Source organism: Euprymna scolopes, chromosome 8, assembly GCF_053919585.1.
Source record: "Euprymna scolopes isolate OS-2025 chromosome 8, ASM5391958v1, whole genome shotgun sequence".
Lineage (NCBI taxonomy): Eukaryota > Metazoa > Mollusca > Cephalopoda > Sepiida > Sepiolidae > Euprymna > Euprymna scolopes.
In genome coordinates this window covers 71,538,015-71,564,423 of record NC_136489.1, presented here as the reverse complement: position 1 = coordinate 71,564,423, position 26,409 = coordinate 71,538,015, and the positions used below count along the sequence as shown (strand labels likewise).

The window sequence follows — 26,409 nt, the reverse complement described above, 5'->3', positions numbered from 1 at the left end:
AATCGCTAATGGTGTATGTAGATTGGGTAGAATTTGGATTATTTAAGAGGATGGCTCAACTTGTTTACATTGGACTTGAAGGCTACCATATTGTAATCAGCTGGGAAGCAGACCAACGCAACAGTGTTCAACATGTAGGCAGTTCTAGTAAAGAAGCTTTGTTCATGGAATTTGCGTTTAGAATTAGGCATAGATAGAGAATGGGGAAATTGTTGATAGTACATGTAGCTAATGAAGTGTTTTTTGCGAAAGTTTGGCAAGAGGGGGATCTATATTGCAGCTCAGATGAACACTTGCCATGAAAATAACAATAGAGCAAAGACAGGATTGCAACATCTCTTCTGTGAGAAAGTGGTTGGAGGGAAGAAAAAAGGGTATTGTCTGATAGGTTTCAAAGCCGAGGTGGCAACAGTACTCCATTTTAGGACTTATTTAGGGCTAGAATTGCATTGGCAATGAGATATCTATTGGAATGGTACAATAATCCAACCATTTTCCAGCCATCTTGGCAACAGATTTGATATCTGTGTTCCATGTCAGATCAGAAGTGAAAGTCAGTCCCAGAAGCTTGTCAAGACATGGAGCTTCCAAGACGAGGGCCATTCCTTTCAACAGATGTGGGTCAGAGCGATTATGGTGAAAAGAGAGAAGCTTGGTTTTAGGTGCATTAAAATTAACCAGCCACCTTTCTCCCCATTACACCACATGCTCAAGATCAGAAGAGAGAGAGAGAATCAGAAAGATCTTGGTCATTGTCGGCCTTTGATTCATATGAATTTACTTTTTACTTCACATGAAATTCATATGTGAAACTGATTCCTCACTTTAAATTAAAAAATGTAGAATCTCATTTTTTGGCATATTGACTGATATATTTTAACTACATTTTTGCTTTTAAATTCATTAAAAATTAGCTTCTTTGTGTAAAAAGAATGTCCAAAGATTTTAAATTAGAAAACATAAAAAAATATCTTTCGACCAAAACACAAAAACAAGGCAATAACAATAAGAGAAAAACCCTAAGTATTTAAATGGAAGTATGGAGACAGAAATTTTCTTTTGATTAAACAAAAGTTTTCTATCTTCTCTACCCGGATCGTGAATTGTTTGAAGTATGGCGAAAGGCAAAGAGAGGAAGAGAAAAAATAGAAAAAAAAGAAGATAAAGTGAAAGAGAAAGGAAAAAAAGAGAAATTACAGAAAAAAAAGTAAACTGTAGCAATTCAGCAGAAATCAGTTAAAAAAACAAAACAAAAAAAAAAAAAACAGATTTTATTTAATTACAAAAAAATGGAATTCTGCAAGAAAGTGGAGAACACTCACACCTTAAAAGCAGAATAGTCATTCCAGAACAGGTAATCTGTTAATAATAAAATATTCATTTAGGAAGTAGAAAAATTTGGAACCACTTTTATGTTCCTTTAAAAAGATTAAAATTAAGATATAATAATGCTACTAAATCTTATGTCTTCAATGTTCATAAAAACATCCATTAAATTTCTGTGATTGAAGTTTAATGGGTTTTAGAAAGAAATTAAAATTAATGGAATCATCCTTAATTGCTTGAAATCTAAAACATAAACATGAATGTTTTGGGTTCACTCACCGATTCTCCTGTGTTGGCACTCAGAAAAAAGCTGGACATGTCATGATCGATGGCAAATCTGTTGTGTTTTTCTTCGCTTAATGTTCTCCGGTGAAGTTGGTCAACTGAAGTGCAAATTCAAAGATTATAAGTCGGTTTCAATTCACTTTGATAGAATAAACAATAGAAGAACAGTAGAGAATGAAACAAAAAAAAAACAAACGTGACATTCAATTAATTTGAAAGCATAAAATACGATATCCACTTTGAAGCAGATGAAAACATTTACCTTAACACAAAAACAAAAAGTTAATGCTAGCTAACAAATATATATTTTATTTACGTACTAATCGATCACCAATTAACAAGTCCCAGGAGCCACTTGAGGATAAAGGGTTAAATGAGTTTGGCAGGTTGATAATCAGACAACACCGTGATGATTGGTAACGATGGCTGAAACTGAGTAGAATTTGATTATTTAAAAAGGACAGCTCAACAAGAATTTATTTACATTGGAATTGAAAACAAGCATGTTGTTGTCAGCTGCAAAACAGCCCCATGTTATTGTGTTCCACAGACAGGTACTTTTTAGTAGTTCTTGAAAAGAAACTTTGCTCGTGTAAGTGCTATTTAATTTTAAGAACATAAAGGAAGAAAATAAAATTATTTACAATGGTTATAGCTGGAGTTTTATTGTGAATGTTTTACAGAGGAACCATATATTAGAGTGCAGTCGAGCACTTAACAATAAAATAAGAAATGTTTCTTTAGTGAAAAAGAAAACATTCCCCCCACTAAATTGAAATTAAAAATGGAAAAATGAGATTTTCTTTTGAAATGAAGCAAAATGTACAATTTGAAAATAAATCTGGACACTTCTTACTGATGTCTATCTCAAAGTACGCATTACCACTTTATGCATTGCTTGTTTTAATCAATATGCTCATGTCAACTTTAAAAGAAATCTCACAGAATATATAGTGATATGCCTCCCTGACCCATTACAACCCAGATTTAGACATTATTGTTGCAAGTGACATGAGCGCATATGGAATCAGCACGTATATTCTGCATAAAATTCCCGACGGTTCTATGAAACCGAAATCACATGCGTCGAGAACCCTACTACACGTGGAAAGGAATTATTCCCAGATAGAGAAAGAATCCTTAGGCATAATTTTTGAGTAACTAGATTTCACAGATTTCTCCATGGATGACATTTCAAACTTCAAACAGACCACAAGCAGCTGATCTTTATCTTTGACTTGAAGAAAGGGTTGCTTACATATCCAGAAAACAGGCTCCAAAGATGGTAACAATCTTACTAAATAACGACTGATACGGAGTTCCTTCCGTCAAAGAAGTTAGGACACACAGACAGGCTATCTCAATTTATACTAAGGAATGATGAACCACTTGAAGACTCTGTGATCGCATCACTACGATCAAAGAGAGATTACAGTTCGATCCTATGCAACACTGTGAAAGAACTTTGCGTTACTCTGGATGATATAAAGAAAGAAACTGAAAGTGACGATTTTATAAGAGAAACCAAGGAAAAACTGCAGACTAATGAACAAGTAGCAGAGGTTTTCTCAATATGTGACCAGGTATTATTATATCAAGAGAGAGCAGTTGTTTCAGGGACCCTCCAAAAGAAAACTTTAAAGGATTTTCATCTAGGGCACCAAAGTGAAAAGTTTAATCCGTTCATAAGTGTACTGGAAAAACATGGACAAGGGTTTTGAAGAAAAGGTGAAAGCATGCAGAGGATATGCACTAGTTGCTAAAACGCCACCAATTCAATTTAGTCATGGCCCAAAGCTGACTACCCATGGTCACAGACATACGTGGACTACACAGGACCACTTGATGGGCAATACTACTTCATAGTAGTGGTCAGCTTCTCTAAGTGGCCTGAAGTCTATAGGTGTAAAAGCCCAACTACAGACTTTACTATAAAAACTCTTCAGGAGTTATTTGCATGGTTCAGAGTGGTTGACTGTTTAGTGTCAGATAACGCCACTCAGTTTACATCCAAGGACTTTAAAGAGTTCACGGAGGACTTTGAAGTGGACCACATCACAACTCCGACTTACTACCCTAGATCAAATGGATAGGCCGAAAGGTTTGTGGACAGCTTGAAGAGGGCTTTGAAAAAGGCAAAGGACACTCCATCTGAAAAGGCGTTGCAACAATTTCCCCGGTGTACCGCATAATGCCTAACGAGTATGCCCTGTATTTAAGAATTCAGGTGATAAGTCATCCCCCTCTCAGTACAGACCAATAAGTCTCCTGTGTGTCATGAGTAAGTTGCTGGAATCCACAATAACTAGAGAAGTAGTCAACCACCTCAGCAGAAATAACCTCTTTGTGACACACAATATGGTTTCCGTTCTGCTAGATCTACAGCAGATGTGCTAATGGTGATATTTCATAGGATTAGTGAATCTCTTGACAAAGGCTTCATTTCTAAGGCAATTGCTCTTGACATATCAAAGGCCTTCGATAAGGTTTGGCATAAAGCCCTACTACACAGGATTTCCAGCTACGGTATAACTGGAAATGTTTTCTCAATCATTAAATCATTTCTCTCTGATAGGCTCATAAGAGTAGTGGTTGAGAGGCAGAAATCAGAGCCCCACAGTATTAATGCTGGAGTCCTCCAGGGGTCCATACTGGGCCCAACTCTCTTCCTGATCTACATCAATGATCTCCCAAAACACATACTAAAATCTTTTGTTGACATCTATGCTGATGACACGACCATCTATGGCAACACATCAAAGGCCGTAAATGATGATGTTGTCTCTGATTCTCTCTCCTCTGATCTTGAGCGCGTGGTACAGTGGGGAAAGAAGTGGCTGATTACTTTTAATGCATCTAAGACCAAGCTCCTATCTCTACATCATCGACGCTCTGATCTCCATCTGGCATCAATTGAAATGGATGGCTCTCGTCTAGGGGAGGCTCCATGTTTTGATAAGCTTCTGGGTTTGACCTTTACTCCTGATCTGAAATGGAACACATACATCAAGTCTGTTGCCAAGGTCGCTGGGAAAATGGTGGGATCCTTCTACCGCTCCAGTGTTATATAGTTGTTATTATTAGTATTAGACGATACCACTTGTGCGCGTATGTTACGTGAGTTCTTAGTGAGAGTTCTTGTCTTATTACATATGATGTTGTATCTTAGAGAGAGAGATGTTGTTGTAATGACATTTTATAACACAGACATATAATAACAATACAATTTACCTTTTTGTAGAAATCACAACACAAAGATGAGCTTTATCCAAAACACATGGTGAATTTATTTAATACGACCGGTCGGGATTTCCTCATTAAGAACTCAAAGTTTCACATCTTAGTTTCTGAAGTGACGTCTCGCTTCAGACGTCCGCCTGTCTGTCTCCCCTGACTGTCTCTCCTGACTGTCTCTGACTCTCTCCCCGACCAACTAACTCCCACTTGCTATATTGAGAAATCCATGCATCCCGGCCACGTGAGCAAAATTCACGTGTTTCAACATGCGCGACTTTGCACGTTTTCGATATTGATTTCCCAATAACCTATTTTCCTTGTGTTGTTTCCACAAAGGAATTTAACCTACATATCTAATTTATTTAACTCATATTTTATTATCCACATTCTTTTAACAATTGAATAGTTTATTTATTATTTATTTCATCCGAATTAACAATTTACTGGACATTCCATTTAAACCTATTGTTCTTTAAAACTTATGTCCAGGGTTCGATTTCTGCTTTCTCTTATTTTCATTTTAACTAATCTCTCTATTTTTATACTTACATGAACAGGGGACAGCCCTTATCATGTAACACCAGAAGATATCTCACTAATGATGCAATTCTCTATCTATATAAAAGCCAAGTACGTCCAAAGATGGAGTACTGCTGCCACATCTAGGCAGGAGCTGCTAAAAACAGCCTATCCTGCCTTGACAGAGTACAAAATAGACTTCGTGGGATGCCCTTTTCTCTTCCCTGCAACCTCTTTCCCACAGAAGAGACGTAGCAAGCCTGTCTTTGTTCTATTGTTATTTCCATGGCAAGTGCTCGTCTGAGCTCCATTTTCTGGTCCCCCCTCGCCAATCTTTTTCAAAAAACACCCGACTAGCTGAAACCGTCAATAATTTCCTCCACTCCTTATCTGTGCCTAAATCAAAACGTAGATTCCATGAACAAAGCTTCTTTCTTAGAACTGCATGCCTGTGGAACTCTGTTCCGCTTGCCTGTTTCCCTCCCGACTTCAACCTGGATGTCTTCAAGTCCAACACAAACAAATTCCTGATGAACCGCCCCCCCCTAAGTAATGACACCTTATCAATTCTCCAATACTATTGCTACATTATCCCATTGATTACTGTACACACAATAACCCTTATCCCCGAGTGGCCATTGGGCCTTGATAAGTGGTGAACTCCATGTAAAAAAAAAAAAAAAAAAAAAAAAAAAAAAACACCATCCCAGATATCTCCGACAGAAGTGATGTTCGCAAGAAAAATACAGTCTTTGACAAACTATTGCTAAAATAAGTAAAACTTACAAAGACAACTGTTCTTGAGAAGAATTACGTACCGGGAGAAAAAAATTCTTCCAGATGCACAAAGATAATATTTTCTGGGAGCAGGAAACAATCAAGAACAGGATCGGCCGTATAGTTTACAAGGTGGAAGGACCACTTTCCATGGAACACTTGAACCAGATATACAAACGCACTCTGAACGAGTTAAGTGAAACTCCGCCAGTGAAGAGACGTTGGATCTACCGTATGATGCATTTGACCTGGAACCCCCTCAAACTAGTACCAAAATATGTCGTTCCGACAGAAAAAGGAAACTGACAGCCCCCCTGGTGGTCAACCCGAGAAAGAAAAACTATATTCTGGGGAAATAAATCTCTGGAGGAGGAGGGTGTTCTAGGATAGTTAACACTCCTATATCTATGATTGTATGGATTTGTCTGGCATTATGTAAACCAGACATTTCTGCTGTCGAGCAAAGAGCACACGAGTAGTTTAACCACTCGCAGTGAACACCAAGACTCTTTCACCTTAATATTCTTACCCCCTAAACAGGACCACAACAGAAACCTTAGATGAGCTAAGTGGGACAAGCACTTGAGAAATGAAAACTTGCAAAACCTAATCTATAAAAAAAGGTATTGGCTATCAAGTCATTACTAGAAAGTGATGATGACATCATGATACTTTCAGTGAACAAAGATAACGTTATGGAGAGGGATGAATATTTCCAGACTTAAAATTATTTCTTGAGAATATTCCTGTTTAGAACATGTGTCCACAGGTGTTTACATTTCGATGTCCAAAATGAAAATACTTAAACTAGTTTCTGCGTATATAACCTGATGCATACACTAGTCTGAATTTAAACAAATAAAAACATTTCAAGCAAATCAGATGCATTTCTCTGAATTTATAAAAATTGAATATCATAAAAAGCCAGATTTTTCTTCAATAACCAGTTGAGCCTGCTGCCATGTTTCAACTCGCGCAACAAACATTAGCGAACACAGACACACAACTCATTATTGTCTCTCAATGCGTATAAATTTACTCATTGAAATATTCCCAATCTTACTCACTAAACTTTCCTTCTAATATGAAAACAAATGAACTTTGACTCTTTTTTAACAACTTTTAATGAAATATAATTTGTGTAATTAAGCAGAGAAGTTTTGATTACAATTTTATGACACATTAATTATCGACTCTGATTTCTCTGATACCTCAGCTATAAAATCCCCTTGTTTTACAAGGATTCTAAAAACATTGAACATTCTATGTTTTTTCTATGTAAACTTCCATTTTAAACATATATAAAATATATCTTTTGTGAATATATGCCTCTGAACTCATTATTTGCTTGTTTTTATTGTTTAACATGTCTCACTTTCTAACATCTTCTGCTCACCTCTCTGCTTAAATGTATGTATGTATGTATGTTTGTATGTCTGCCTAAAATTTTTGACAGAGGCAACAGATTTTCATGAGATTGCTATCGTTTTGAAGCTTGACTCTTCGGACGACAAATATCGAAAACTTGGCTAAACACATTAAATCCTAAACCCTCAACTGGGCACCTTTCTACAGGGAGGAGTCACATTTTGCCAATATTCTTAAAACTCATCCCTCTTTTTGATTGACAAGCCTTAATTTAAAGATTTGTCACTTCCAGTTTAGCAATGGGCGCAACAGCAAAGACGTCACTTTTTTTTTTTTTCACATTTTTTTCCACCTTAGCGGTACGGGTTCAAGCTTGCCTGCCTACCACCACTTTTTTTCTTTGCTCAACACACACCTCCAAACACCCGGGCAATGCCAGGAACCCAGGCTAGTCTATAATATAAATCCCACCTGTCTGTTTAAATACATGTATATATGTATTTATGTTTGTATGTCTGCCTAAAACTTTCAACAGAGGCGATGGATTTTCACGAGATTGGTATTGTTTTTAAGCTCGATCCTTTGGACAACAAATATTGAAAAAAATTGGCTAAAAACATTAATTTCTTCATCCTCAATTGGGCTACAAGGAGGGCTCACTTTTATCGCCAATATTTTCGAAAGTCATCCCCTCTTTTCGATTGACTAGCCTTAATTTAAATCTTCGCCACTTTCAGTTTGGCGATGAACACAATGGCAAAGATATTGTGTTTTTTTTTTCATGTTCTTTTCCCCCTTTGTGGTATGGGTTCAAGCCTGCCTGCCTGCCCGCCTACCTACTATAACTTTTTCTTTTTTTTTTTTGCTCAAGACACACCTCCAAACACCCGGGCAACACCGGGCACCTAGGCTAGTTTGATTATAAACATAAAAACTATTTTCACTGAAAATATTTGTCTGAAACCGGTTCATCCCAAAAATACTTTTCCCAAACTGGAATTCCTAAAAAAACCCTCAAAAACACACTTATATTTGTGTGTAATAGTAATATATCATTATTGCAATACATTTTACATTTACTAGACTTTTGTAATTTTGTATCACAAACACACATACATACAAGGAGTATTCATAATGCAATGCCTCCCATTTTTTATTCTGCCCGCATGGATTAGAGGAGATTGCAAATTGTAATGTTATGATGACTGAATTTATGCATTCATGATCTCTCTGAAGGTCGCTTGTTTTAATGGCACCACTCCAGTTTTTGTAACTCTTCAACTTTTTGAGTATAAAAAAATAGAACACTTTACTTTTGGAACAACCCTCATATGATGGGTTGTTCAAAAAGTAATGCCTCTTATATTTTTATTCCATCCAAATGCAAATTGCATTGTTATGATAACTAAACTTATGCATTTAGGAGCTGAAAATTTCATCTCTCTGCTGAAGGTATTGACGGCATGAGACTAAGAAAGCAACCTCTATCATGGATATGCATCAGAAGTAGAGATGTGTGTGATTTCCTGACAAAAAGGCATTGAGAATGATAGTGACTATGTAGAAATAAATTATGGAGCACAAATGGTAACTTGTTTTTATGGTACAACTCCTGTCTACATAGCTTTTCCACTTTTGGAGTAAAAAAAAAAAAGAAAATAATTGGAGGCTTACTTTTGGAATGACTCTCATATGCAGAAAACATTGAGAAAAGCCAAGACCTCACTCAGATTGTTCATGAACCCACCCGTGTGCCCGATACACCCGGTCAATATGCAAGCCTTCTAGACCGTTTCCTCACAACTTCCCCTGAGCTGTGTTCATGTTCCGTTCTATCTCCTCTGGGATTCTCTGACCACTCTGTTGTAGCAGTTAAGATAAAAATGAAATGTAATAAGTCTTCAGACATACCTGTGTTCATGTTCCGTTCTATCTCCTCTGGGATTCTCTGACCACTCTGTTGTAGCAGTTAAGATAAAAATGAAATGTAATAAGTCTTCAGACGTACCTCTCCACCATACTGTATATCGATACTCTATGGCTGACTGGGATAGCTTCCGTACATTCATATCTGACCTACCTCTGCATTCCATGTTTAAAAAGGATGTGTCCTCTATAGTATCAAACCTGACCGAATGGTTAATTATAGGCATAGACAGATTCATACCATCCAAAAAATTCCAACAAAAACCTAATAGCTAGCCATGGTTCTCCCAAGAATGTGCTGCTGCCATCGCGCACAGAAATCACTTTTTCCATAGCTACCAACGTAATAGATGTACTGAGACTAAAGCTGCTTTAAGGACTGCCAGCAACCACTGTAAAGGAGTAATAAAACATGCAAGAGAGCTATATGCTCAGTCTGTTAAATCCAAAGTACCTGAGCAGTGGCTTGGTTCCCACTAGTTCTGGCAAATAGCAAACAGGATCTTGAACAGAAGTGTGCGTTCTATCCCAACTATCATCAATGGACCTGAGATCATCTCGTCAGCATCAGACATGGCCAGACTATTTGCCAAGAACTTTGCAGCTAATTCTACCCTATGCGACAATGACCATCAACTCCCTGTATTTCCTCCTATAACAGACAACAGGCTATGCAACATACAGATATCTGTGCGTGAGGTCACCAAGCTAATCAAGAACCTTGATTCCAGTAAAGCAACTGGCACTGATGGCATTCCAGTTATAGTGCTGACAAAGCTCCAACCAGAACTTGCCCCCATACTTACAAAGCTGTTTAAGCGTTGCCTTAAGAAGAAGTGCTTTCCAACACCCTGGAAAACCTCATCAGTATGCCCTGTATTTAAGAATTCAGGTAAAAAGTCATCTCCCTCTCAGTACAGACCAATAAGTCTCCTGTGTGTCATGAGTAAGTTGTTGGAATCCATATTAAATAAAGAAGTAGTCAACCACCTCAACAGAAACAACCTTCATAGTGACATGCAATATGGTTTCTGCTCTGCAAGATCTACAGCAGATGTGCTAACGGTTATATCACAGAGGATTAGTGAATCTCTTGACAAAGGTTTCCTTTCCAGGGCAATTGCTCTTGACATATCAAAGGCCTTCGATAAGGTATGGCATAAGGGCCTACTTCACAAGATTTCCAGCTACGGTATTACTGGAAATGTTTTCTCAATCATTAAATCATTTCTCTCCGATAGGTCCATAAGAGTAGTGGTTGATGGGCAGAAATCAGAGGCCCACAGTATTAATGCTGGAGTCCTCCAGGGGTCCATACTGGGCCCAACTCTCTTCCTGATCTACATCAATGATCTCCCAAAACACATACTTAAATCATTCGTTGACATCTATGCTGATGACACGACCATCTATGGTAACACATCACAGGCCGTAAATGACAAAGTTCCTCTAATTCTCTCTCCTCTGATATTGAGCACGTGGTACAATGGGGGAAGAGGTGGCTGATCACTTTTAATGCATCCAAAACAAAGCTTCTATCTTTACATCATCAACGCTCTGATCCCCTTCTGGCATCAATTGAAATGGATGGCTCTCGTCTTGGAGAGGCTCCATGTTTTGACAAGCTTCTGGGTTTGACCTTTACTTCTGATCTGAAATGGAACATGTACATCAAATCTGTTGCCAGGGACGCTGGGAAAATGGTGGGATCCTTCTACCGCTCCAGAAGATATCTCACTACTGATGCAATTCTCTATCTGTATAAAAGCCAAGTACGTCCAAGGATGGAGTACTGCTGCCACATCTGGGCAGGAGCTGCTAAAAACAGCCTATCCTGCCTTGACAGAGTACAAAATAGACTTCGTGGTTTAGTGGGGGGATGCCCTTTTCCCTTCCCTGCAACCTCTTTCCCACAGAAGAGACGTTGCAAGCCTGTCTTTGTTTTATCGTTATTTCCATGGCAGGTGCTCGTCTGAGCTCCAATCCCTCGTCTCCCCTCGCCAATCTTTCACGAGAAACACCCGTCTGGCTGAAACTACTGTCAACAATTTTCCCCACTTTTTATCTGTGCCAAAATCCAAACGTAGATTCCATGAGCAAAGCTTCTTTCTTAGAACTGCACGCCAGTGGAACTCTCTGCCGCTTGCCTGTTTCCCACCTGACTTCAACTTGGACATCTTCAAGTCCAACATAAACAAACTCCTGACAAACCGCCCCCTTAAGTAAGAGACTATCAAAACCCCCAATACTAATGATTACTATAATACTATTTCATTGATTACTGTACACGCAATAACCCTTATACCTGAGTGGCCTTCGGGCCTTGATAAGTGGTCACCCCCATGTAAAAAAAAAAAAAAAAAAAAAAAAAAAAAACATGAAATAGATCTGTAAAATGTACCAAAGTTTTTTTTTTCATGTTGGAAAAAATGACTGGCAACATGAATAAAAGCTTGGATTTGGAATATACCAAAATTGTTGTTCATTTTTATATATATATATATATATATATATTTTTATTTTTAGACTTTAAATACAAAATCTGGAAAATAGATTTCTGGATTTCTCTGAAATTCAATATGGCCATATAAGACCCATATTCTATTATTTTTGTGGTTTGGTTTTGATGAGCATTCGATGAGCGTTTTTAAATTTATGTTTTTACAGACTTCACATATTTCCCTTTTCTTTTTATTTCTCTCTTCTTAATGATAATTTGTCTCTGAAGAGTTGTTTAGTAATCTTTCACTATCCAACTAAACATGTGTAAAACAATACAAATCTAGGTGTCTGCTTAAAAATAGAATAGAATAAAACTAATAATAATTATATATATGTGTGTGTGTGTGTGTGTGTTTATAATCTGACGAAAATGTACAATAATAAAAATTACAACTTTTTTCTAATAAATGAAAAAATAATCAAACTGTTTTAATTTTTTAGGATTTGTAAAAATTTTATGACTAAATTTTCATTTTATTTGAAAAAATTAAAATTTGATTTTCTTTTACTTCATTGTCTCACTCATTGAATGTATATAGTATGAAAACTTTGAAATGTTTTACTTGTTTGACACCATGCACACTTTGTGCATGAAATGTTTTAGGTGGTGAAAATTCAAATAACAAAAACAAAGTAGTGAGAGAAATGGAATGATGTAAATAATTAAGAGAAAGAAAAGGGAGAAGAGAGAGACCCCCTCGACGTAAATATGCCCGACAGACCCGACAAGCAGCTAAATCCCACCCCTTCACAGTAGAGATCCCTAGATGTAAGAGAGCCTTCTACTCCAGCAGTTTCTTCCCCAGAACTGCTAGACTTTGGAACTCCCTTCCAGGACCCTGCTTCCCCAATTGTACTGACATGCAGAAGTTCAAGTATAACGTGAACCAACATCTTGCTGCCCAACTCCCTACATAGTACCTCTGTAGCTTATGTCCCTGATAGTAGCCCCCTACATCAAAGTGGCAATGTGCCTTGTTTGGTGTGAAAACGTTATAAAAAAAAGGTCTATTATGATGTCACAAAGTATTTAAAGGCTCAATGCAAAACAACAAAAAAAGCTATTTTCTTAACATTAAGTTTGAGTTCTGATTTCACCTAACACATAGGCAAAAATATTAAACACTTTCAAAGTGCAATCTACCAAATAAATTGTCATAAAAACTTCAAAGTGGCACTGTGCCTTGTTTGAGGTGAAAATTGATTAAAAAAAATTTTTTTTTTAATATTTTAATTTTTTAAACAAAAATAGAAAGAAAGTATACAAATTCTTTGTTATTACTTTTGTTACCGACAAGTACCAGATTTGGAGGTGTCTTTCCGCTTTGGACGCCATAGTTCTTCACCATCGACAACCAGTCAGAGAGGTTTTCAAAACTTACAGTATTTGTGATGTCATACACGAGCAAGATTCCCTAATTGGAAAAAAAAAAAAAAAAAAAATTGCAAAAGTACTAAAAATTGGCTCAATTTGTATACATGCATACTTTATACTAATTCACTCAAAAATAATAATGAGATTATACTTTTATTAAGCAATTACATATAAGCATCCTGAAAAACTTGGCGATAAAAGAAATAAACAAAAAATACTTTAAAATTTAGAGTGAGGATCAATTTTGCATATAAATTTTACGTAAAATGATCACCACTTTCTGGATCAACAGTTTCTAACTGGAAAACATTTGAAGAATATGTAACTTTCCAAGAAATGGCACAATTTAAAGTTGATGGTACAAGAATATGTAAACAACCTAAAAACCTGACACACACACACACATATATATATATGAATGACATGCCCTCCCTTTAATCTACTACTAATTCTAAGTTTGGAATGATAAAAAAGAAAATTTTCAATTTATGACCACTAACCTAGAGTCCAGGTGGCAATAGACCAACACTCACAATCTCAAAAAATTAAGAAAATATAATCTCTAATCTTCTTCATTTGAATTTAGGAATCAGTATAGAATTTCGAATGGAACATTATTTAATCCACAGGGTAGTTGTTCTTGTTCCATTAGCCATGATCAGGTATAAGTTTAAGTAATTCATAATTGTATTCTTAGCATTGCCCGCACTGAAGATTGAACCTTCAATTTCCAGAAGACTTTCACTTAGAGGTGATTATAACTTAGCATTTATATCCATTGTGCCACAAATCAATCATCTAAAAAATTCCGCTAAAATGATACATTTCAGAATTAATGGAATTCCAAGAATCCAATGAAGTAATCACGTTAACCTAAATGAATAGAAGTAAGAACACATGCATACTTTTATCTTCCATCTAAATGTAATTTTTATTATTCCATCATTTCTTAGTACATTTGTTTTTAAACTTTATTTTCCAAAAAAGAATCTACATTAGTATACGTTCGTTTTGCACCCTGAAATCGAATAAAGTGGATAAGTAAATATAATTTATGTGGGAGAAAGTTTGCCACATTCTCATACCCCCTCTCCAAAAATAACTTTCTTTGTTAGCTTTGACTGGCAACAATTTTGTTTAGCTTTTGTTGTGAATGTGAACAATTTGAAATCGTTTCTTCAATTACACTGGTTTTCACAGACATTCACAACATCTCAAAAATGTTAAATCTCAAAATTGTAGTTTATTTCATTTACCACTAATGAATTACTGACAACTCATACAGAATAGTATCCCTAATTCTGTGCACCAATAGCTACACATAGGAACCAAGATATACTCAGACATGATGTAAGTAAATAGACACTATTATTAGCATTAATAATGAAGATTACTGTTAGAGGGTCCTGATCAACCTAAGTGAGATAATATTGATTGTTTTCCCTTTCTGATGAATTAGACAATCACTTAGTGGAAAATGAAATCCTGAAGTTTGTGGCAATTTGACACTAATTAAGTCCACCTTCAGATTAACCTATAATGTGGTTCCTCTCAAATGCTAGTAATTCTCACACTTCTTTGGCTGGTGTCATAATTAGATATCTAATAAGTATATTGATATTTGAAACGCAAAAAATCTCAATTAGGCTAGAATATCAAAATTTCAAACTTTTATTGCTGCTTTTTATGGCTCCAAGTGTTGGCTATCAATAACATTTTCAAGCCTCCATGATACATACAGGTAAAGATACACCTCATTTTGTAAAGAAACTTCACTTCTGAAGCCGAAAATATTTTTTTTTCTGATAAACTAAGTCACAGACTTTAAAAAGGTCCAAATAAAAAATCTGTTTCATGGAAAAGTTTTTTAATGATGTGGTTGAAAATATCCATGAAATATTTTTGATTTTCATCCAAATTTAGACCACACATTATTTTATCACCCAGGTCAAATTTTAAAATTTCACCAAAAAGTGCATTTTTCATGGGTTATATGCCGAAAAATGCAAAAAGAAAAAACAATTATGTGTAAGATGATGTTTCTGATGCTGAACAATCATTAACTTTTTCATTCTTTCATTCATGTCTTCATATAATTTTGGGTGATTTCGGTAAATTCCACTGATATTTTCTCTTATAGGGTTGAAGAGAAATCCTCGAAGTACAAAATAAAAGAATGGATGCCCTGGGAAATTCCCTTAGTGCTACTAAGTCATATTCTTCATCATATCTGTTATATTTAGTGTTTATAGGTTCAGGAGAGAGCTAACATATTCAAATTAATCATGAATATAATTATTATTACTTGAATTTTAACCTTTTCATTTTAGATTAGCAAAATGCCATTCAAAAAGGAAAACCAAGCTAAGAAGGGTAGATCAAGCTAAGAAGAGTAGACCAAGTGCAGAGGGTGGTTGCAGCAGCTTGACAAAGGAAGAGAAAGCTGAATACCATCTAGCCAAGATGCGTGAGAGTCGTTCTAAAACTCAACCACCATCTCTAACCCCAGAACAACCTTCCCTCCACATTTAACTCATCACTTCTCTGGGCAGAGAGATAAACTGATAGTGAAATGGGTTGGTGAGGATAATTACAACCAGAAACCTGTGCATCAAATTCAAGAGCGTGGTGAAAATTTAAGTGATGCTGCTCTGGCTTCCAAATCTAAGTAGATCATGCAGCAGTATAACATTGCCTTAGGGATGAGATTGTCGTACAGTGCTTAATTAAAACGACTTTTCTTTGAAAACGAATTTCTTTTGTTTGCAATGATTCGTGTTATTTCTGACTTAACTAACCTAAACAGTTAATCACTTTGCAAGTTTCTGATTTCCTGAATTATTCGTTTTAATTATTTCTGGTGTTAGAAAATATTCCAATGATTTGTCTATCTTACTAGAAGCGTCTGAAGCCCTTATATTCCCAAAATCTTTCATAAGCATTGAAAATTGATCAATAATTCTTCTTGTCTTTTTGAAATGAAGAAACAAAATATTTTAAAGTTCAATTTTGGGCTTCTAGTGAGATATAAGTTAAAAGGACGAAGCTATTATCGTGTTCGGGAAACACGTCTCCAATTCGAGGATATTACACCACACTTTGAAAAATCTATCATATCTCTGAAACTATGCCATATTTTATATTTTAGACAGTTTTTTTTTAATTCCCCATTAAATTTTGACCCATAAAAATGGTATAACAAGCCATATAATCCTACTTTCAAAAATGACCTAAATTGGCTCGGACGGGAAAAAAACTCTTCATGGAGTATCCAACGAAGAAAGCAAAAATTTTGGTTCTTATCAAGAATTCAACCTAATTAAAATAAAAAAATACAAAAAAATCTTTATGATGAGCATACCTGTTATGGAACGAAAATGCCATATTCCAAAAATCATGTAAATTAATCAAGTAATTTTTTTCTTAATATCGAAAATCCTGTTTTTTAGAATTTTTATAGTAAATTGAAGACATTCCAAGGCTGATTTTGATCTTGGTAATTTGAATTAAGTTATCTCCCCCTTATTTATTAAACATGGTGGATCAAAACACAACATCTTGCTTTGTCATAAAATTTGCTTTTCTAAGTTTAAAAATAAATACTTTATCAATTTATGTAATTTTTGAATCTGACATTTTCATTCTGTGATGGGTATATACGTGATAAAAATCTTTATGTATTTTTGTTTTTTTAATTACTTTGACTTATGGACTTGCACTAAAATTTTTAAAATGCATAAATTATTTTTGCGGGATTTTCTTGCACGTCTGTAGTATAAAAATATGAAAGTGCACAAAGAAAAGTGAATAAACTGGTAAAGAGGATCTCAACAATAAAAATAGGGTGGAATTTAACTATTTTACGATGGAGAAGAAATGATGGATGATTTCAAAATAATGAGATTTATAAATACAGAACACACTTTTTTTTTTTTTAAATATTTCTCATTGCATTGGTAATTTATTCACAAGAAAAATTTCAAAAAGTAAATCTATTATATCATTAGATTTTTTTTTTTCTAATAGAGTAATAATAATTTTTGGAACAAATTGCCTGATTAGGTTTAAAATAGTTTTAATATTTAATCATTTTAAGGAGAAATAATGATAAAACATGAATTCACAAACAAAAACAGTTATTTACAATATCAGCAGGCAAGGTCGTTGAGAGAGTGAATGAGTAAATATTCACAGTAGGGATGCAGGGAAATTAAATCTGGTGTGCGAATAGATAGAATTTAAGAAACTGAAATGCATTTTCATGGATTTTGTAATTCATATACAGGGTAGGTCAAAATAAGGGTCCTATATATATATATATATATATATATATATATATATATATATATATATATGATTATATTTAAAGATAGGACCCTTATTTTGACCCACCCTGTATTTAAAAAATTTTTTTTAATACTATTGCATATTTTATTTTGATAAATATTCTATGAACAGCAAATAATAATATAACTGCTCAATAAGTCACATAGTTGCAAAAAATACACATATGGCCTTGATTTTATTTTCTATTTCAAATTTTTCTTGATTTTTATTTTACTTTAAGCGAATTCCAGTTTTATTTTTGTTTTCACATTTCAGAAATTGCCTTTTTTCTATTTTTACAATATTCTATCAGAAAATTGTGATAAAATACAACATGAATATGAATTTTTGATGTGATGATTTGATTGTGTCAATATTAAAAATGTTAATTACTGAGAAAAAAATTTGTAAAATAACAGAATATCTTCTGCATAAACGCAACACAAATTGTTTTAGTCAAGTTTTAGCACAAATTTTGAATACAGGGATCATATGTATTTTAGAGGAGCAGACCCAACTTTTGATGTTGAGGGTGATTGACTTTATTTGTTGTTCATACAACTGTCTTTGATTCTGTATAAAAAGTATGAAAATAGAAAAATAATTATTGAAAATTAATTAAATTTTTAGTAGTTTGCATGATAGACCTACTTTGTATGTATATGCAACATCTTGCATTAAGTTGAGTTGTGATTAGGCTTCATATGTGTGCAACGATGTCTGGATTAGTATAACTGCATAGAGGTGAGGACACTTTCTAATCCCAGCTCAGAGAGTTGGTGTTAAAAGATGATTCAGATCTCAAGTAGATTTTATCACAGCAAAACGTCCTATCCTGTTCTTGTCCTTTACCAGAAGTGACCAGACGAGATGAAACTCCAGAATATGACACTGTTTTTGACAAAAGCCTGTCAAACAATCCTCTTTATATCCCAGTGTTCTCTTTGAATAAAGTTGATTTATACTTTACTGGAAATGTTTGTGTTTTCCATGGAAGATGATGATTCTTTTCTTATTTAATATTCAATTCAAGTCAAACACATACAAACACATCTATTGCTACTAAGTGGCTTCATTCATCTTTAAATTCTTCCAAGCCAATCAACATTAACCCATTAAAAATGATTTGTTCTTGGTTTTTGTTTTCTTCAATTCAGACTTGTTTTACCAATTAGGAAGAATTGCTGTTTGACAGCAAGCTTCAGCACAGCCACGTAGAGACTGAAATCAGAATGTGGTGTTTACTGATGTCACATTTAATAGATTAACAACTTAACATTTTCTTTTTGTATTCATATCTGATTTGACATGATCTTAACTATCGAATACTTGTATGAAATGTCTGGTCCTTAACCAGAATTCAACCTAATTAAAAAAAATAAATACAGAAAAATCTTTCATATATGAATACATCACAGACCAAAAATTTCATATTCCAAAAATTATATAAATTGATCGAGTAGTTTTTTTAATATAAAAAATCAATTCTTTACGATTTTTAGCAATTAATAGTATACCGTAGCCATTTTAAGATTGATTTTAATAGTTTGAGTTGAATTGTCTCCCTTTATTAAATATGGCAAATCAAAATAGCCTGTTCTTGCTTCATTATAAAATTTGATTTTCGTAGTTTAAAAAAAATAAACAAAAAAAAAACACTCGATCAATTTATATAATTTTTGGAATATGACATTTTTGTTCCTTGACAGGTATGTATATTATAAATATTTTTGTTTTTTTAATTAGGTTGAATTTTGGACTTGCACCAAATGTTTCTTGCAAACATGAAAAAAAAGAAAAAAAGATGCCTTCTTGCAAATTGTAAAGGGAATTACAAGAATTAAGTAAAAGTTCACATATTGTCTTTTCCAAAAGATAAATTATTTGAGAGATGAAGTATACAATCAAAAGGGAGAATTTTATTAAACAATTTTTAATAATACTCTGCTTGTTCCTTTCTTCCTTAGTTAGTCCATTACACTTTCAGCAAGGCCAAATACAATTTTTAAAAGCCAAACTGCTTCAAAAAAGAAAGACCAAGTTTGGCTTTAAAAAGACCAATCTGTCAACCCTTCAGTGAAATGTTATGTAAAAAAGGGAACATTCAAAGAAAACCGGACAAGACATTGTCTGCCAAGAGATGCTGGACTAAAGGAGAAAATTAAAATTTGTTTTTTACAATGTGATTTTATTATTTGTATTGAACTATTGTTGTATTGTCAGGTTTATATATGTACTAGCAGGGGGTACCCAGCGTTGCCCGGGTGTTTAGAGGTGTGTGTGCTCGGGTGGGGTGTTAATCAAAACATAAGAATAAGCAAAGTAAATATTTAAAAAAAAAACAAAAAAAAACTAACGTAAGGCAAATGAACGATATTAAATGTAAAAATGGGAAAAACAAAAAAAGAAAATGCGAAAAAGAAAACAGAAAAACGAACGTTAAAACTTCTTTAAAAAATCTGAAAAATAAAAACCAAAAAAAAAAAAAACGTGAAAAATGGCTTAAATAACCCCGAGGGGGAGGGGGTACCCGGCATTGCCCGGGTGTTTTTGGGTGTGTGTGGTCGGAGGGGGGTGGGGGTTATTCATGAAAACCTAACAATAAGCAAAGTAGAAAAAACAGAAAAACGAACGTTAAAAAATCTGAAAAACACGTGAAAAATGGCTTAAATAACCCTGCTCCAATATTAAAATTTTAAAAATCGAAAAAAAAAAGAAAAAAAAAAAGACATCTCACACCACAATTCAAACCCAAAAAGTTTAGATAATGAGGCCGCGCTCTAAGATGACGTCGCCGAAATTGTCTCGCCTTTTCAAATATTTAAAGTAAATCAGGTTACGACATCGTATGACGCATGTGTAGAAGCGAACTCGTCATGAGAGGACGGTTTTTGCTGACCCCCCCCCCCCTCTTCCCTGTAGAAAACTACTGATTTCAGGGCGAAGGAATTAATGTTTTTGGCCAATTTTTCGATATTTGTCGGGTGATGGTTGGAAGCTTAAAATGATACTGATCTGGCGAAAATCCGTGTGGAAAGTTTTTGCGAGACATACAAATACACATACATACATACAAACAAACACACATGTATACGCACGTTTGCTTTTATATATATAGATGTCTAGTGTATACAATAAAAAGTTTTTCTGTAATCAATGCTCATGTATCATCCAGTGGTTAGAATTATAAGGACACTTACTTTTTCTTTGTATATGGGGTGTCTGTACGTGTCAATCTGTTAAGTGTATATTTAATAGTTTTTCTACATGTATGTGGGTGTTTTCAAGTATTCACAACAATAACAATCTTTACCAATGAAGACAAACACCCTTGCCTGCTTGACACATACCTCATTCATCATCTCCCTCTCCTTTAGCAGCAGGCACCTGAAATGAAGGCATCTTTTTCTGAATAGAGCATTCAAACCGCTGAGTGATCGTTTTCAGATCTTTATTTCCAAATTTTATATCTGATCTACCCCTACTTTCCATGTTTAAAGAGGATGTGTCCTCCATAGTATCAGACCTGACCGAATGGTTAATTGTAGGCATAGACCGATTCATACCATCCAAAAAATTCCAATAAAAACCTAATAGCTGGCCATGGTTCTACCAAGAATGTGCTGCTGCCATCACACACAGAAATCACTTTTTCCATAGCTACCAACGTAATAGATGCACTGTGACTAGAGCTGCTTTCAGGACTGCCAGCAACCATTGTAAAAGAGTAATAAAAAATGCAAGAGAGCTATATGCTCAGTCTGTTAAATCCAAAGTACCTGAGCAGCGGCTTGGTTCCCACTAGTTTTGGCAAATAACAAATAGGATCCTGAACAGAAACGTGTGTTCTATCCCAACCATCATCAATGGACCTGAGGTCATCTTGTCAGCATTAGACAAGTCCAAACTATTTGCCAAGAACTTTGCAGCTAATTCTACCCTATGAGACGAAAACCATCAACTCCCCATATTTTCTCCTATAACAGAAAACACGCTATGCAACATACAAATATCTGTGCGTGAGGTCGCTAAGATAATCAAGAACCTTGATTCCAGTAAAGCAACTGGCCCTGACAGCATTCCAGTTATAGTGCTGAAAAAGATTCAACCAGAACTTGCCCCCATACTTACAAAACTGTTTAAGCGTTGCCTTAAAGAGAAGTGCTTTCCAACACCCTGGAAAACCTCATCAGTATGCCCTGTATTTAAGAATTCAGGTAAAAAGTCATCTCTCTCTCAGTACAGACCAATAAGTCTCCTGTGTGTCATGAGTAAGTTGTTGGAATCCATATTAAATAAAGAAGTAGTCAACCACCTCAACAGAAATAACCTTCTTAGTGACAGGCAATATGGTTTCTGCTCTGCAAGATCTACAGCAGATGTGCTAACGGTTATATCACATAGGATTAGTGAATTTCTTGACAAAGGCTTCCTCTCTAGGGCAATTGCTCTTGACATATCAAAGGCCTTCGATAAGGTATGGCATAAGGGCCTACTTCACAAGATTTCCAGCTACGGTATTACTGGAAATGTTTTTTCAATCATTAAATCATTTCTCTCCGATAGGTCCATAAGAGTAGTGGTTGATGGGCAGAAATCAGAGGCCCACAGTATTAATGCTGGAGTCCTCCAGGAGCCCATACTGGGCCCAACTCTCTTCCTGATCTACATCAATCCTTAACACATACTTAAATCATTCATTGACATCTATGCTGATGACACAACTATCTATGGCAACACATCACAGGCCGTAAATGACAAAGTTCTCTCTAATTCTCTCTCCTCTGATATTGAGCACGTGGTACAATGGGGGAAGAGGTGGCTGATCACTTTTAATGCATATAAAACCAAGCTTCTATCTTTACATCATCAACGCTCTGATCCCCATCTGGCATCAACTGAAATGGATGGCTCTCGACTAGGGGAAGCTCCATGTTTTGACAAGCTTCTGGGTTTGACCTTTACTCCTGATCTGAAATGGAACATGTACATCAAATCTGTTGCCAAGGTCGCTGGAAAAATGGTAGGATCCTTCTACCGCTCCAGAAGATATCTCACTACTGATGCAATTCTCTATCTATATAAAAGCTAAGTACTCCAAGGATGGAATACTGCTGCCACATCTGGGCAGGAGCTGCTAAAAACAGCCTATCCTGCCTTGACAGAGTACAAAATAGGCTTTGTGGCCTAGTGGGGGATGCCCTTTTCTCTTCCCTTCAACCTCTCTCCCACAGGAGTGACGTTGCGAGCCTGTCTTTGTTTTATCGTTACTTCCATGGCAAGTGCTTGTCTGAGCTTCAATCTCTGGTCCCCTCTTGCCACTCTTTCATGAGGAGCACCCGTCTAGCTGAAACCACTGTAAAAAATTTTCCCCACTCTTTATCTGTGCCAAAACCAGAACGTAGATTCCATGAACAAAGCTTCTTTCTTAGAAGTGCATGCCTGTGGAACTCTGTTCTGTCTGCCTGTTTCCCACCTGACTACAACCTGGATGTCTTCAAGTCCAAGATAAACAAATTCCTAATGAACGGCCCCCTTAAGTAAGACACTTTATCAAATCTCAACACTAACGTATTGTACACGCAATAACCCATATCCCCGAGTGGCTTCCAGGCCTAGATAAGTAGTGACCACCTTGTAACAAAAAAAAAAAAAAAAAAGGAAAAAGATCCACATCTGAGTTTGCAGCTCCTAACCTTTTTCCTTACATTTCCTTAGTTCACAGATGCTTTTATCGAACCACAGAGACAACTCCTGTCTGCAAACTAACCCAGTGACTAGCTAACTACCAATTCGACTCTTTGACTTCCTGTTACAGACTAACTCCTAATTCTGATTTCTCCCTAGCTTATGTCAGCCAGAGTGGACAATCTTGTTTGTCACGTCAGCCCCATTGTTGTTTACTAAATCAAATTCCAAACTAGTTTTGTTTATGCTTTTCCTCTATTCATAACGTTTTTCCTTGAGCCAAAATTCCCCAGTTTAATATTTAACATAAATATTTTAACTAACATTTTTTCTGTTAAAACATTTTTCTGAATATCTTTTTAACCTAAATAATTTAACAATTAATCATGACTATTGGCATTGCTTGCCACTACATTACCAAATATTATGCTGCAGTCATAGCCAAAAGTTCACCACATCACGCTACGTTGCACAATATTACTTTCTGAGTATATATTAGTACTTATTAATTTATATCATTTGGGTCAGTTTTATATTTAAAATATAATAGACACAATTTTTATAGAAATGTTTATAAACATATTTGCCATAAAAAAATTAATTTTTTTGTGCTATTCAGAAAAATAGATTTATGAAAACATTTTTGGATTCACCATTCCACAGGTCATGCTAGTTTTTCTTTGTAATAAGCTTATAGTCTATTAAAGCATAATCATAAAAAATGTTTTGTTTAAATCTCAAATCATTCGAGAAATGCTTAAATATCTATCAGAGATTTACTATTTTAATAAACGTGATTTTTAAGTTATAATTTCTCATCTGGTGTACATGAATACTTCAACTAGATTATAATAAAGCCGAAATTATTAAAACCTATTTTAACTGAAAAAAGTAATAATTATATAAATGTTAACTTAATAATGAAAAAAAAAAAAATGATCCACTTACATGAGCTCCATAAATGTAGTTTTGTAACATATTTCCTCCAAGACTCTGCCCACCAATATCCCAAATATGAAGTGCAGCATTGATTTGACCTGAAATAAAAAAAACATTTATTAATGTTATATTGCCCTTGAGTAGGAAGGGATGGTATATGGATGTTGTTTGTCCTGTCCAAGAGTGACTCTATTCCCCAAATGTTTATTTTTATCTCAAACAGGTAGCCAGAACATATCCATAGCGGAAGAAGGAGACAACAAAATTGTTTTTAATGTTTTTAAGATCTGCCTTTTTTTGACCTTGCAACATATTCCTCATTCGATAGATGAGCAATAGAAGTGAAAATAATTTTTTTTTTTTTTTTTTTTTTAACAAAAAAAACCACCGATCCGATCCTAATGCACTTTTTATACTTCTTAATTAACTAGCAGAACCCATGGAATGACAAATATATTTAATCAATAAATATGTTTTCATAAAGCTGATATTTTCCTGGATAGCACAAAAAATAAGTTTTTTGAACAGAAAAAACAATAACATACAACAATATAAATTTATTGACATTTCTATGAAAATAGTGTTCATTGAATTTTAAATATGAAACTGATCCAAGTAAGATAAGTTAATAAGTACTAATAAATACTTAGAAAATAATTTTGTGCTCCATAGTTCAATACAAATAATAAAATCACATTGTAAGAGACAATCTTTAGTTTACTCCTTCAGTCTAGCACCTCTTGGCAATGTTCTTTTATTTTTACCCTGTTTCTGCAAATGTTCCCTTTTTTTACGTAATGTTTTGCTGACTTCTTTCTTTGGTGAAGAACCACTGCATGTCAAAATTACTAGAAGTTCCTTCCTCACAAAATTACAGCAATAATCATATATTATTATAATGGTATTTAAAAACGAGGCTACATTAAAGGGAGGTCATACTTATATTCTTGTCCTTGATTGCCAGATTGTCTTTTTAAAGCCAAATTCGCGAATTTGTTTCTTTCTTTGAAACAGTATAGTCTTCAAAAATTGTATTTGTCCTTTTTCAAAGTGTAACGTATAGACTAATTTAGGAAGGAACAAGCAGAGGGTTATATAGATGAATGAATATTAATATAAAGTATTTTATTAGAAACTAACAATTTATAAATTGTTTTAAGTTACTTAAATTACTTTACCTCTCCCTTCATTTGAAGGACAAAATACGTCTTATTATACCCTTAGTCTAGATACGGGCAATAATCGTTGAAAAAAAAAAAAATAGGGGAACATAGTTTTGAAAGCCGGTTTATCATAATTTTTTTGTAAGTTTCCGACTACTTTTTGATTGTATTTGAAAGATTATAGCTTAAAGTTAATTACCAAAAGGAAAAAAATATTTATACATGTAAAAACAAATGTTATAATGAAAAATGTCTTCACAAGAGGCATTCGGAAGCTGACAAATTCAGCTAAATTTTAAAGTTAAATAAATTCATTGTAAAAATCCTTTAAAAGATAAATATTAGTTTTCTGGATCTATTTCAAAGATAATTAGTGGGACAGGTTATCTTAATATTCCATAAAAATCATTCACTTAGTAATACAAGCACCAAGTGAAAGATTGTTTTATTAATTTTCCCCACTAAATTAGTAAAGTCCTAAGTAATTGAATTAAATAAATAAAAAGAAACATCTTGTTTGTACAAAAAAAATGACTTAATTAGCCCCCAAAAGCGAGAAATTCTAGCTTCGTGAATGAAGTCGTGTAAGCGTGGATTCTACAGAAGCCCAAAATGTCAGAAAGTCAAAAGACTGTCTGAAAATGACATCAAGTAGTTAGAGGGAGGAATGAGTGCTGGTTTTCTTTTTTTTTTCCTCAACCATGCATCCATACATTCCTATCATGAACATTTATATAATTTTGACCATTTTTTTTATTTAATTATTTTTCTGTCTTCCTGCTTTAAAATTAAAATTTTATTTTTCAAGATTATTTAAAAATTATGTTATGCCAAAAGTTTCACGTTCATTCCAGCAAGGAAAATATTAGAATCTTGCTTATAAAAATTATAATAATCTAAAAATAAAAAGTAGAAATACTTTTTGCAATTATAATTTTTTTGTGTGAAAATATTAAATAAACAATGCTTAATTATTCC

The 26,409-nt window shown here is 34.5% G+C and overlaps 1 protein-coding gene across 1 annotated transcript in view; it reads right to left on the bottom strand.

Annotated features, from left to right (window-relative positions):
* LOC145283609 (ras-related protein Rab-28-like) overlaps positions 1-26,409 on the bottom strand; it is a 55,590-nt gene that overhangs the window by 5,260 nt on the left and 23,921 nt on the right. Inside the window, exons 3-5 of the mRNA XM_080132551.1 lie at positions 24,278-24,366; positions 13,223-13,355; positions 1,606-1,709 (exon numbers count right to left, since the gene is read on the bottom strand). Of these exons, the coding sequence (XP_079988677.1) occupies positions 1,606-1,709; positions 13,223-13,355; positions 24,278-24,366 (326 nt within the window). The remainder of the gene's footprint in view (positions 1-1,605; positions 1,710-13,222; positions 13,356-24,277; positions 24,367-26,409) is intronic.